This window comes from Eptatretus burgeri, chromosome 14, assembly GCF_056783735.1.
Source record: "Eptatretus burgeri isolate ZD-2024b chromosome 14, Ebu_testis_v1, whole genome shotgun sequence".
Classification (NCBI taxonomy): domain Eukaryota; kingdom Metazoa; phylum Chordata; class Myxini; order Myxiniformes; family Myxinidae; genus Eptatretus; species Eptatretus burgeri.
The window spans coordinates 69,195,933-69,211,101 of NC_140974.1; the positions used below are offsets into that span (position 1 = coordinate 69,195,933).

General features: G+C 41.6%; 1 protein-coding gene across 1 annotated transcript in view; it reads right to left on the bottom strand.

Moving 5' to 3' along the window:
• Positions 1–1,181: 1,181 nt before the first annotated feature.
• The window catches only part of LOC147013538 (paired amphipathic helix protein Sin3b-like), a 51,803-nt gene continuing 37,815 nt past the window's right edge, over positions 1,182–15,169 (bottom strand). Inside the window, 9 exon segments of the mRNA XM_085855408.1 lie at positions 1,182–2,403; positions 2,549–2,738; positions 3,000–3,088; positions 4,938–5,030; positions 7,287–7,460; positions 8,450–8,622; positions 8,811–9,047; positions 9,139–9,478; positions 9,646–9,829. Coding sequence (XP_085711534.1) covers positions 2,173–2,403; positions 2,549–2,738; positions 3,000–3,088; positions 4,938–5,030; positions 7,287–7,460; positions 8,450–8,622; positions 8,811–9,047; positions 9,139–9,478; positions 9,646–9,829 — 1,711 coding nt within the window. The 3' untranslated portion in view covers positions 1,182–2,172.

Here is a 15,169-nt window from a genome sequence, read left to right on the forward strand (position 1 = left end):
ATTGAATCTACCTCTTGATGTTTAAGGTGATACCTGAGCATTCACCCTCTGCACCCCTCCAAGCACCTACATGACCCCCCCCCCCCACCTTGTTGGGGTAAACATGAAATTTTGTGGACATGTTGGGTGTGTGACCACAACCAACTGATTAGATTGTGGTGAAGATCCGAATCCGGAACCGACTACGAGCATTTTTAAAGTCATTCTTCGCCATTGAGAGATAGGGCTCAACCAATATTTCGCACGATGTCTCAAAAATGTATTGGGTCAGATATGTTCTCATGGATCAGGCATTACGTGGTGGAGGTATGCGCCCTACTGAGTGCCCTTCTAGTTTGTTATGCATTCAGACCCTGCAGGAACCAGTGCAACCACATTTTCCATGGCCTCTTTCATCCAGAGAAGGTCGAGGGCTTTGTTTGGATTAAAAAAATATATATAAACAATAAAATAAGATAATTGGCCCTCAGGCCTCGATTGGGTCATGTGCTTATACACTGCCTGACTTTTTATTTCCCCGGAAGCGATCGAGTAATAAATACGTTTCGTGACGATCATACGTTGAGGTTGTCGTGATTTGTTGTATTTAAAAAAAAATAACAAGAACTTTAAAAAAAAAAAGGGAAAGCGTTCGGTCCAAGTGCATTTTTCAACGCTCAAGATTGGTAATTCATACGAAACCATAAAGCCAACATTCCCCAATTTATCATGCAGGAAATATTTAAATACATATTTCATTGAATTTGCCCGGGAAACACCTGGTACTTCAACTACTTTGTTCTACTAAAGAAAGACTGGCATGTGCTTTCCACTTGGGGGCACCTGAGAATTGTGTAAGTACGGAATATGATGGAGTGGAAGATGAAAGAATGATGGCAGTAGTTTTCCCCCTCCTCCCCATCATTTTACCATTTGGAGATGTCATGAACTGGAAACGGAGAGTCGATGGTATTGGAGGAAAAATAAAACTCCAGTTGAAGTGAAAAGGGTGGGCGTGGGGTTATGGTGGGGAGGGGGTTGAGGTGGTGGAGGAAAAAGGTAGGTAGGAAGTGCAGACAAAATGAGCTTCAAATTCCACAGATTCCAGGAGCGAGACAAGTGATGCTGGGGCTCGAGCCCAAGCGAAGGAGTACTCAATGGAGCTGCTCACAAAGGCCTTGTAGGCCATCAGTAGATCAGACTTTTCAAGGAATGGCACGTTTTATTTCCTACAAAGTGATTTTCATGAAACGACCAACAAGTATAAAGCCAGGAAACTTAAACATCCATCACTGGTTATCATTTCCTGCAGTGATATGTGACAACTGAACACTTGTTTCACATCACAAAAGGAATCTCGGTATTCAGTTCTACACTTCTGAATGAACGCGTGATGTTAGGGTATTTTATAGGGCTGGCAGGATAGCCAAGAGGTACGCAGGCTCACCTCTGAGCAAGCTCGCCTGGATTAGAATCTGAGCCCAGCTATAATCTGTCATTCTGGTGTCTCACAGGCAGGGCGAGGCATCAATGTGTGAGACGTCCCTCGGATCAACGTTAAACTGGGTGTTCCGTTTACCAGCATTAGTTGGTGGATGTGAAAGATCCCAGGGAGTCTTTCCCAAAGAGCCAGTGAGCTATCGCCGGCACCCTCAACAAATTACAAATTCCGACCCTAACCGATAAGTGGCATTGCATCAGTGGCACAGCTGCACTCCCAGCATCAATGCAAACCAGCAGCCACAGGCAGCAGCCACAAATGAATGAATGAATCTCCAACTTCAAAACAAGCCACATCAGCGACTACTATTTTATCCCAAGCTTCACACTTCAGAATTTAATAATATAATACGCATATCAATTCCCCACAAGGATGATTTATATAAATATATATATATTTTTTAAACGAGCTGCAAGGAATTGCCGGTACTTGCATGTTACTGTCGACTCGTTAAAGTATTTGATTTTTTGATAAAATATCCCATCATAGCTGGATTCTTATCAAAATTAATCTCAAAGGACTGTGAACAAAAGTCCACTGTATCGTTCAAATTATTAAAGTGTTATTGAGTTATTTTAATTGGCTATTATTTTTGATAAACAAATGGGTTCTTTCATAACAGGTAAAAGTGGCCACGGGCAATTAACCCCGAGGTGACGACAAACAAGTAACGTAGGAGCAGTGGAGTGTATTCAAGGGGAGTCGGGTAGTCTCGACGTGCACATCACCGAACGATACACGTTCACAGAACGACCGTTCGCCATGATCTGCAGACATACCGCCATAATAGTGCTGCTCTCTTGGTTGAGTCCCATAAACCACATGCGCGTAGCACGGTCCTGCTCTTTTAAAAGACCACCTTTCCGTGCTCGTTCTGCCAACCAACAATGCCAGGCCTGCAGTCGTTTTGCTCCAAACCGATGCTGTCAAACATCCAAAAAAAAAACATGTTTCTCCAATGATCACATGGGGAAAAAATGGTCTCCTCCTGCAACCCCCAACCGCCGTCCCCGTGACACGATGTGAACCAACCTAATCGCGTGTCGATAAAACAGCCGTCGCACGTACCTGCCTCGCTCGATGGAGGGAACCGCGCCTGTAAAAGTAATCCTCGGAGTTTGCCACGAACTGGAGCTGGAAAGAGTTGAAGCGAAAACGGTATTCCAAGTCCTCTACGACTTTGAGATTGCTCTTGTGTTGTTTCGATCGATACCATTGTGCAATCATATTTTCCATCGTTTGCTGCCGTTGAAGGTTTCTGCACAATTAAGAGAGAAGAATGAAAAAGCGAACAGCAGCGACAACTACGTGTTTATTGATTTATTTTCGACACATCGATCGGTATTTTTTTTGGGGGGGGGGAGGGGGGATTTTGTGTGCTTTACACACAAAAGAAATGAGAAATAGTGAAAGTTTTCATGCCACCTTTCCTCTGAATAAGATGTAAACAGCACCTTTGAGCAAAATTTTAGTTCTGAGGAGCAATACATATCCAAAGTGATGAGGTGGTAAAACTTACCGACGTAAGAAAATAGGTTTCTGAGAGAGATGAATTTCCACACCGACGTCTTCAGAATTCGTATAATGCTCCACATAGTTTGACCAATTCTGAAAAATAAATCTGTTGAAACATTTTGTCTGAAAAACGAAATGGATTTTATCATGACATGTATAATTTGAGAAGTGACTGTGTGTTTGGTTGATTTCTATGCACTCCTGAACAGCTGCGATGATTTGAAAATTGCTCGTTGTACTCGGGGTGTGCTCAGGAAGAGTTTAGGTGAAAAAAAACAGGAAAACAGAATTTTACGCGAATGCGTCATTGCTTCTACCAATGTTCGATGTCAACCCACTGATGTGTTTTGTCTCAACGAAAGGTCACACAAGAGAGAAATGAGAGATAAATCAAAGAAAGAAAACATCACATGCTTCCAATTTGAGTTGTGATCTGCAAAAAGATTTTCAAAGGTCACATGACCCTTGACCTGTTGAACCCTAAATTGAAACGGTTAATCTTTGAATCGCATTCCATGCTCGTGTCAAGGTGTGATTGAAATCCCTTTTTTTGGTTCACAAGTTATTGTGGTTACAAAGACTTCCAATAAACGATCACATGACCACCAACCTTTGACCCCAAAATTGAATCGGTTCAGCTTTGCATCGTAGTACATATTTGTACCAAGTATGGTCGAAATCCCTTCAGTGGTTCACAAGTTATCACGGTAATGAAAATCTGCTACGCACGCACAGCTGGACGAACAACCCAAAAACACAATGCTCCAGCTGCAGAGGCATAAAAATAAAAATTCATCGTCCTGGGGGTTCAAGGTGGTGGAGGATGCAAATTCTCTGTACGAGTCGACGAAAATGTGCATCATATAGTGCCACCTTGGAGTGGATGTTACAAGTCTTAATAAAATATGCCGTAGATATCGCAGGAGTGGGAGAATTAACCTGTCTGCAAGGTGGGGTTCTTCACTAGTGTCTTACAATTTCCATTTCCCCCCCCCCAAATCTATGACAAGCTCATTTTGCAAATTCCCAAACATGCTTTAATGTTCCCATTATTCAGCAATAGGCTTGAAAGCACAATGAAAATAAAAGATTTTGCATGCAAATAAAAAGAGAGCAGTCCGCATGGAGCCGTTTCTTCGGATCGAGGCCTTGTACAATGCTGTAAGCAGAGGAGGGAATTCTCCCTGCAGAGAATTCTGGGGTAGCGGCTGGCTTAAGAGGTGAGCTCAGGGATATGATCCATCAAAGAATAATGTTATTTGAGACACATTAAACTCCCAAGAAGGCTGACCAAAAATTACGTAATTTGTGGATTTGCCAGCCAGAAGTTCTTCTTATGGAAGAACAAAGAGGAGATTATAGAACTTTTTTTGCATGTACGATGTCCGACAGCATGGAGCAGAGGTTTGACTTTCATATGATGCTGTGTTATGTTGAATCGAGTCTGGGTTCGATTCTCAACTGGATTCAAGATATAAATATATATTGCTTTCCAAGCCTTTCACACCACGAGGAGCATAGGGCTGCCGAGGAAGTTTCATTGGCTCGGGGGCACAATCCTGGACGGGTCGCCACTTTGACTCTGGATACTCGAATGGCTTATTTCCCAAAGTTAGTACTCATTTTGCCGACCCCGGAAGGATGACAGACCGAGTCGACCCACCTGGTGTTAATTAACGGATTGTCAGGGGCTTCACCATCGGACCTTGAGATCTTAAGCCGTCCATCTTAACTATAAAGCCAACACCAGGTTTTGATTCAAGATTTGTTATCAAGTTTAGAGACAGAAGCTTGTGCATAAGAAACGACGACCTTCTGCCAAAGGACTTGCTTTTAGCAAAAAATAATCTAAGGTTGGACTTTCAATTTTGGGATTGTTGTTACCAACCACATTACCATGCTCTTGAAACACTCATCAATGAAAATACACTTATCCACCTACTTCAATTTCAAATGTGTCTTCTGTTGACTCCTCTTCAGAATCCAGCAACTCCATTGTCATAACAACATGTTCTCCACTCTGGATAAACATGACCTAGAACACACAATGACCACAATAAAAATTAGTGTGCTCATCTTGTACTCATAAAAGGCTGTGTATGTGAGTGTGCGAGTGTGTGTGTGTGTGTGTGTGTGTGTGTGTGTGTGTGTGTGTGTGTGTGTGTGTGTGTGTGTGTGTGTGTGTGTGTGTGTGTGTGTGTGTGTGTGTGTGTGTGTGTGTGTGTGTGTCAGTGTGTCCCCTCCATAACTCCAAAACCATGAAACCGATCAGCCTGAAACTTTGCATAAAACTAAGAAACCTCCAAGGAAGTGCAAGAGTGAAAATTGGTTGTTTGGGTAAATTAAAACACCCCTTTTGAACATAACATCATATTTAATTATAACCTTCATCAGGGAATCCTCGGCCACCTCGCTGTCTGGGGTCTTGAGGCGTTTCCTGGGTAACCTCGCTGGGGTCTGAAGCCACCATGTTTTTTGGCCTGCTCAACCGTGCCTTGACTTGAAACAGGCCACAACGATTTAACAATATTTTTTTCCCCCCCAGTTTCCTCACCCATATCATCAAATGCCTGTTCATCATAGCTATGAATCGCTGGGTACATTGCAATGCTTATAAACGCCTGGAGATGTAAGCGTTCGTGGCTTTATTTAATTTGCGAAAATGAATAACCGAGAATCTCTTAAAAACTAAACGTCATTACAAAATCTAAGCTCTCGATTTGAAAGTATCAGCAGTTCCTACTCCCCCAAAACGTGTTGATTTGTCCAACTCGCACATTGCACGGACATTTCCGGGTGCATCGTTGGATCGACGGCAATTGGTAATCGCTTGCAAAGCCAGGCGTTCCGTTGGAGTACTTGATTGAGTGCTTAAGCCACTTAACGAGCACCCTACAGTCAATAGCGGTATTACGCATGCAGTTTGTGCCATACGGTTCATCTGCTGAACCACGTTGTTTCACCTTTCTGTGATCTGCTTTGATTATTTTAATATACTGTCAGACCCCACCATACGCCGATTCGCTATTCCCGGACCCCATGTATTCGTGGGTCATAAAGTGTGACCTGTTTCGACATTCGCACTTCACATTTGTTTTGTTTTTTTAACACTTCAGTCCTGGTCTCCCAAATCCACCTGGGAAATTGGAAATCAGCCAACATCACACCATTACATAAAAAAGGTGCAAAAACGGATCCCCTTAACTACAGCCCAATCAGCTTACTGTACTTGCAATCATCAGCAAGGTCATTGAATCCATCATTGCAGTTGACATAAAATGGTGGAAGCCCTCAATATCAGATAAGAGATCAGGGCCATCTCTCTTGACATATCTTGAGCTTTGATACAGTCTGGCATCCTGCCTTGCTCTGCAAACTGTCTGCTTACGGAATCCAAGGCCAACTCGACTCTTGGAATCCTGACTTGCTCCCCTCTCAAGTCAACGCGTGGGCTCTCAACGGAACCCTTTCATCTTCTCTGCCTGGCAAGGCTGGAGTACCACAAGGCAATGTTCTCGGCCCCATATTATTCCTAATTTTCACATTGATCTCACTGACTCTGGAAAATCCTTTTTATCTCTTTGCTGATGACTACACCCTCTGCCGTGACATCTCTGATCCTTCTGACAGACAGACAGCAGTCTCTCCCCTCTCCTCAGACCTTGACAAAAAACAAACGGGTCAAATACAATTTTGCTGATGTATCCTGTGTCCATATTGTCCACCATTTGCATTTTCCCTTATCGTTGCCTGCATCCCTTGTTTGTTAAATGTTAAACAATTCTGGCTGCCAGACCATTGGTCCAATCAAGTTGAAATTTAAAACATGTATTCGCCATGACTACTAGATCGTAGTTGTGAAGTTTCAGGTCGATTGATGAAGCATTTCAAGAGAAAGAGTTTTTCAAAGGTTTTCGTTCAATCCAATATGGCTGCCGCACCATGTGACCTATTAATTATTCGTGAACATCCTGGTATCCCCAATGTTTGTGGAACATGTGGGTGAAGTTTACCCTCGATCTGTCAAGCCGTTCTCGAGAAGGTTTTTAAAGGTTTATTCTTTAAAAAAAAAAAATTAAAATCACAGCTGCCAAACCATGTCACCTATGACCTCATTAAAATGAAAAAAAGCTCAAATGCCTGTAGTTGAAGCAAGCAAACCTGTTTTTCAGAATGTTCTCATCATGATCTTAAACAATGAAAGACATTTTAACTGTGTTCTTCCTCTTAACAAAAGGTACAGGAACAATTAAACGTTTTGCAGGTGAGCGTGCAGCATCCAGAAATGTACCTTGAAGCAGTTGTCATCGGCTACAATTTGCTCAGCCTGTCGGTGGTAACAGGCCTCCAGTGGAGCGCGTACAGCATGCGATACGCACAGACCGCCACCCGCACCTCGAGCACGCGCTTCTCTGTGCAGCTTCACCAGTGATATGCATGCCTCATCACACACCAATTGCTGAAGCTGCAAACCCACAAACGTTGTTTATACATCGTGCATTATTATAAATTGATCGAGTATTGAAAGGAAGCACGTCCGCCCGTGTGCGTGTGCGTGTGCGTGTGAAAAAGAAGGCGCAGCACAACATTGAGTTTTCGCAGTTCCTGCTGTCACTAGAAAGCTAATATTTGTTCATGCATTTCACTTGATTTTACATCGTCATTGAGACTCGTAGTTAGACAAGCAATATGTGTGTGAAGTGAATCGATGGGTCGGCATGTCTACAACGGTGAAACTGCTCCATTTTGAAAAAAGTTAATTACTGAGTAAAATGACTCCTTACTGGAGAGGCCTGTGGACATGCGACTGTGGACTCTGGACATACTGGAGGGGCCTCCCCCCCCCCAAGTGTTCAAGACAGTTCACCACCACCTCAGATCGTCCCCAATCAAAACCCATGATCTGTTCTACCCTCATTAACACCCCCCTCTCACATTCCTAAGCATACCTCCTTCCAAATTTCCAGTTTTTCCTTCCTGAGAGTTTGCTTCTGTATCCATCTTGTCCACCCCCCCACCCCCCCCCCTCCATGCGTTCTTCCCTACCTCTCATTTCTCCCCACACGTTGTTTGTCCAATTTTCCCGAGCTATTGGTGTTTCTCCCTCCCCCTTTCCTCTATCTCTATCTCTCTCTCTCCCATCTCCTTTTATTATGTTGCAATGTTGCAACATGATCCATTCAGTGTTCTATCTCTTCCACAAGTCTTGACTTTGGATACAAAAAAAAAAAAAAAAAAAAAAACTGTAGGATATAATAGGGAAAGTTACATGTTCCTATTAAACAAGAATCAGGTATGATTAACTTCGTGCAACTGTTTCAAACATTCATTGAAAAAGCAACGATGGCATTTGCACATAAAGGCAAATATCATATACAACATGTATGAGTAGAGCGCCTTTCCAAGCGTGCTGTGGAACAGCCGCACATGAATAATGCTACTGGAAGCCGATACCTGTCGGCAGGCATGGTGCACTAGACGGTCCATGGTGTAAGCTACAAAGCCGTGAATCGTCAGCAAGTCCCGCAGAGCATCCTCGTACTCCGACGGCTCCATCTCCCCATCAAGTAATCGTCGGGTCAGTGCCAGGAAGGCTGCATAACCACTGCCACCCTTTGCTTCCTTTTCTAGAACCCCCCCCCCCCACCCCCAAAAAAATAATTAAACGAGACACGTGCATAATCAATGGTTTACATCTTCATGCAGATGCCAATCTTCATCAGGCACTGCAACACAATCGAGGAAGTAGTAAACGATCCTAACTTTACCTTTCAGAGTGAAGCGACAACCTCATTGGTTCATAACTTCCTCTTACCTGGCTCTGAGTTGACCTTTTCCTCTGTTGTGTCTGCAGGGGAGATGGCGGTTTCTGTTTGAGGGTTGCCACCTTGAGCAAGCGAAGCCTGATTTTTGGCTGGCACACTTTCAGGTGCGTGTTCACGGATGTAAAGCAGTCGAGTACAGAGGATCTGATGCAACCGCAAGAAGATGTACCATGTCGAGTTTGCAAAGAAAAGGCTGTATACGCTGTCAGCTGCACCAGGATTGCAGGCTGTGGATTATAAAAGCAGAGTTAAATTTAGACAACACAGTTTAACAGATTCTACACAAAAACAACTAAACCTTAGACACCAATAATATACCTTGTGCAAAGGTTTTTTGGATTGCGTTTTCTTGCTCGCAAGGAGAGCCCAGTGAGTGGTCTTCCTTTTCTTCAGAAACACTTTCATCTTCATTTCCGGAACTTTTATCCAAAACGAAGTCCTCTGGGTGAAGTTGTGGAGCAAATAGTAACATCGGAAGGAAAATGAAAAGCAAATCACGGGTGTGCTGTAACTCTGCCGTGGCCGGGCCCGTATGACTGCCTAAGTCGTGAAGCAACAGAGCAGTGGCATCTGTGTGCAAAGTGTGGTCTGGGTAATCTAGGGAGATGTGGGGACTGCTGAATGCCTGAACTTGCCCTGTTGTCATCAGTTCTTGGCGCTGGAATAAAAGAAAAGAAAAGAAAAAGAGGATGTGAGATTAGAAAATAATTTCGTTATTCCCAATTGCCTAGTTTTGCGAATCGATGTTTCATCAATTGTTTTTTTCACATTAACATGAAAAATTTCCAATAAGGAAACGATCGTCAAATAAAACAAAACATTTGCCTCATCGAAAGCTTCTTCAATCTGGTTCAGCAGACTTTTGGAACGTAGTGCTTTGGTATCGAGCTGGCGAAATGTCAGACCACAAGGGTCCAGCGAGCGGAGGTAAAAACGATCATTCTGCTCTCGCCACAACTTGTTGAACCCTTTCTGAGCTTCACGCCATTCCTCTTCACGTGCTTTCAAACTGCTCATGGGGAAAAAAAATATACACTGTATAATGTATAAAATGAAGGGAAGATCGAAGACAAGTGGCCAAAAGCTCGATAACTCATTTGGATACATTTACTGCACAGCTTATATAGTTGCTCTGTTGAGTTTACATTTGGCATGCAAGGGGTTATTGTCAGCGTGCAACAACAAAAACCAGACAAAGTAAGTTCCATTTACTATTTGGGCGAATATGGCGAAAGTAAACGTTTGTTGTCCATAATCGTACACAAGACAAGTAGGTATCGCTGAATTTACCAACAAAACAAAACCAAATTCAGCACTGTTTCCTTGTTTGGATTTTTTTCTTTCAATGTATTGTGTACCAGCTTCTCCAGGAGTCTAAAGGCTGCCACACACTATCTGACAACACCAACGTGACGAAACAAGATCAGACGATGAGTCTTGATTCACACCATGTGGTTGGCGGCGACACTATTTTCGTAAAACAAATTGGCGTAAAAGAAGAAATGCAGGGAGAGTATGAGAATGGTGAAAACTCTGAGCACTCTTTCTTTGGCACTCACACTGGTATGTCACCAACTTCGTGTGAGGAGAAAGAAGTGGCTGTGGGTGTAAAGGGTACAACAGACTTGCTATAGAAGATAAGGGACCTGGTACCTATATTGGATAGTAAATACCGACTCCCTCTGGGAACGTGCCGCTGCCTTAAACTCACATTCCTGCATATTCTTCTTCAATCCCGGAAAGAAGTGCTTTTAAAACAGCAATCGTTGTGATTAAACGGACTTTTGTTATAAATAAATAGCTTATCAGCTTTCCAACTAAATAAATCGATTATTCAGGTACAAACTGAACCGTTTTCATTATTCTACGACAGCAGGAACAAGCTATTCAGCAAACGCTCTTTAATTCGGTAGTGGAGTGTGTCAGTACATGGAGGGAGAGGGAGACACAGTCACAGACACGAGAGAGACGAGAGACGAGAAACGAGAGACGAGAGAGAGACGAGAGACAAAGACAGAGAGACACACAGATAGAAAGACAGACAGACACAGACACGACTTTCAAGGACACCATCTCAACTGCAGAGCAAATTGCGATAACTTTCCGTTTTTGGCCACAGGTAATGCAGTACTGTACTACAATTTAAACAAGCAAGCGCACACATACACTTCACCTATCCAAGGGGAACAGGTAATGGTTCACAGAAGGTAACACCTTCCTCATCTCAAAATCAGAAGAAACCCAACTACCTCACAAATACTAGCCAATAACTTACAAACCTTTAACAGGAATAAATCACAGAAATGATTTACCAACACCTAACAACAAGCAGGCTCAGAGGCAGAACAGAAGGGATGTAAGAGTGGGTGCTGCAGAACAATAGACCATTTACTCCGAAACAAGACTATACTCGAAAACGAAAATGACAAGAACAAAACTTTTGACAGCATCCCACATTCATGGATGATAGCATGCTTGCAAATGTACAAGATAAATCCCCAAGAAATCAAACTGGTTGAGAAATCAAAGGATCCGTGGAATACCCCACCGATCCTGCAGAACTCAGAAGGAAAGATCGAAATAACAGGAGTGAAGATTTACAACAATACAGGAGGCGAGACAATGAAGCATTATACAAATACCTCAGAGTAGAAGAGGACCCCAGGTGTGTCACCAAAGAATGTGCAAAACAATTGCCAAAGAATACCTGTGTAGAACGAGGCTGATCCTGAAAACATACCTCTACCCAAGAAACAAAATCAAAGACAACTAGCAATGCCAGCATTCCAATACAGCTGCAGAACAATAAACTGGATATCAAAACAAGGAAACTCCTCACTATCCACAAAATGTTTTACAAAAACCATTGCATCTCGAGAATGTACCCGCCGAGACAAGGAGGTAGCGGCCTGTTGGAACTCAACCAAGTGCACACAATGACAACAGTCGGATTGGCTGAGTATGTCAAAAGTGCAACAGACTACATAATCCAATTTCCACGCAAACATGAAGACAGCAAGCCAGAGAAGGTATCACTAACCAACCTTGCAAAAAAAATTTCCAAAAACAGGTGCGAATAGAAGATGTGGGCAATTTTCAAAATAATGAAACCTTTCACTTAATCTTCTTTAAAACAAGAAATAACAATAGTACATATGTAAATATAATGTTATTACATGTAAACTAACTGGAATAATATTTTTCTGAAAAAAAAAGAACACTGATAGTATAATTATGATTGTAAATATCAAAATTAGTGTCAAAATGTCTGGAGTGTAACGCATTTGAGCGTGACATTCATAGAAGTTCCTCAAGTTAATCAATGAAAGTACATATATAGACACAGGCGACTCCTGATTTGGATGTTGTTTTTGCATAATGTGGCAAGTGATGAATAAAAATATGTATGGAAGTGATGGTCATTGTTAGTCATAACACTGTAGGGTAAGGGGAACAATTGTACTCTCAAATAAATTTCACGCAATGTGAAACGGTTTTATTTTGAAAAGAGTGCAAATTAAGGGGAATATCATATGTTAATGTTGATTTTGGAGATATTTTTTATTTGTACTACATTTCTTGTGTCTAATTTCATATAATTTGTTTGGCTGTCTTATATTTTCCTTGCACAGTGTCCTTTATAAATTCTCACTCAGTGTTGTCTGGAGTGCAACATAAGTGTCTGGAATGTAACAAAATTTCAACTTTGCAGGTTGTTTATTATCCGGCACTATACGCCAACTGATTTGCAATTAAAACTTGAATGCAGTGAATTCTTTTTGTGAACATGCTTGACTATTCTATGTTAGATAACAGAGCTTTTGTTACCTCGTTTATTTTATCTCATGGATTGGAATCATTGGAAAAATTTTGAAATCTGCCTAAAAATGTTTTTTGTTTTTTTTTGGCATGACATCGGTATACGGTTGTACATTTTGTGAGATATATGTCAGCTGCTAAAATACACAGCAGAATGAGGTGTATTAATGTAATTTTACACTCAAAGCTATTGATGTTGATACAAAAAAAAAAAATTAAGCAAATCCCTCAAAATGTAAACCAATTTTATTCTGAAACCATGAGTGTCAGGAACGAAAACTAAAAAACATTTAAAAGACTAGACATATGGCTATCACAAAATCACAGTTGCATTTCATGAAAATTATTTTCAATTTTTGACCCTTATGTCACACAAAGGCTTCATTATTTTGAAAATTGCCCATGTAACACATAAAAGCGAAACAGCAACGAATACAGCCCCAATGATTGCAAAAAAGATAAAATAGAGATATAAAATGAAATATCAACAGATATGCACTGACAACTGAGAGAATGACAAAAGAGCAGGAAGATTTTTTTTAATAAAAAAAAAAAACAAGAAAAGTCAGACAGATTGGACATGGATGAAGAAGGCTCATTGCAATGGCTCAGAAGAGATCATCTCAACTGGGATGAAAAATGCATCATAATAAATACCCAAGACCAAGGACACCACACCAACAGTTTTAAGATGAGGCCAAAAAAAAAAAAATGTTGCATTGGCGTAACCCGCCCGACCCTACGTTTTTTTTTTTTTTTTTTTGCTATCGATTTCAAGTATCTTGTTGATTGCGATCGCGATCGCAAAAACCCGGAAGTGTTTCGGACAGAACCCGCCGACAAAAAGGGTGGTACTCGAGCCGGGGGAGATTTTGGGAGGGATTTATTAGGATTTATTATCCAAAAATTTTGGGATTTATTAGGAAAAAAAAAAAGAAAAAAAAAAAAAGATCCCGACCGACCTACCCTATTTTTCAGTGACCCGTTACGCCAATGCAACATTTTTTTTTTTTTGGCCTGATGGTGGGACTGAGTCAATCGGACAAGCGTAAGTTTTGCAAGGTCGAAACAAAGCATGAGCCACCTCCTATCGGGATTAAAAAACTCACATCAGAATGAAATAACTGACCAAATACAGCGCTGGAGTCATCATGAGGAACCTGGATAGGATTCTGGCTTCGGCTGTTGCTCGACCCTCAAACCCATCCAGGCGTAGCCAAGTGAACTCTGCAAAAACTATTTGCAAGATTCACCCTTCCATCGACAAAGAAAAAGAAAGAGATGGAAACAACACACACACACACACACCAATAGAAAGCATACAAACCACACACCAACAAAAAGCTCGCACATCCCTCCACCCCACCCCCAACTCACACCAGAAATACCTTAACACTTCCAACCCTTAACTCTACAGAATGTACAAAGGAATCCACCAGCACACACAACACACCGGCCCTCTATTTATAATGAAGATCCATTTCCAGTAAACACATATGACACACTTACGGTTTAATTCATGAATGAATATAAAATAAATAAGTTTTTTTTTTAAAACATTATCCATTTTTTTATTATTATTATTATTTCACACAACTTCCAATGCTACAGGAACGTGTTTACACGAAAACCAACCAAACTTAAACAAGAGATTACAATGACATATAAAAACCTCACGTGACCAAATCAAACTCCTAGCACAATAACCCCTTTCTAACAGCTGTACACACAAAGGAACAACAAGGTATGTCGAACAATCCACTGGCACATCTGCAAAAACATCAATATCCCATTTTCAGGAAACTCATGGAAACATGAACTAAAAGCAATCATTGAAAACGAGGACGGAATGCTCATGTACGTCCTGATGATCCCATCGAGAGTGAACATCGACAACAAATCATTGCGACCAGATATCATATGGAGTTACAACAAAAAAGGAAAACAGCATTGCTAATTGAGGTTTCAGTACGCAGTGATTTCCATCCAAACCGCAATCATCAAGAAAATGACCAAATATCAAGACCTCAATGATGAAGTGAAAAGATCTTGGAAGCTGAAGATAGTCAAAATAGAACCAGCAATAATTGGAGTAACAGGAACGATGAAGAAGAAACTCACGGAGATCCTACAAACCATCCCCGGGAATATTACTACAAACGTACTCCAGTTGGAAGCTGCCAGGGCTCGATGACGATCCTCAAAAGAGCCCTCGGAACAAAACTTTAACGACAACAAAATGTCACAGCTTGGCCCATGAATCGCAATCCTTATTGAAACGGAGGACTTTGCGTATTGGGAGGACTCGGTTCGACCTTCTGAAACACAAATATGGAGATAACAACCAAACCACACACACACACACACACACACACACACACACACACACACACACACACACACACACACACACACACACACACACACACACACACACTTTATTGTTTATGAAGGTTTGTAAAATAGTTAAGGAAACAGGTGAGATTCACGCTACGACACTGAACTTTCGTTGTCCCTTTTTGGGCTTCAA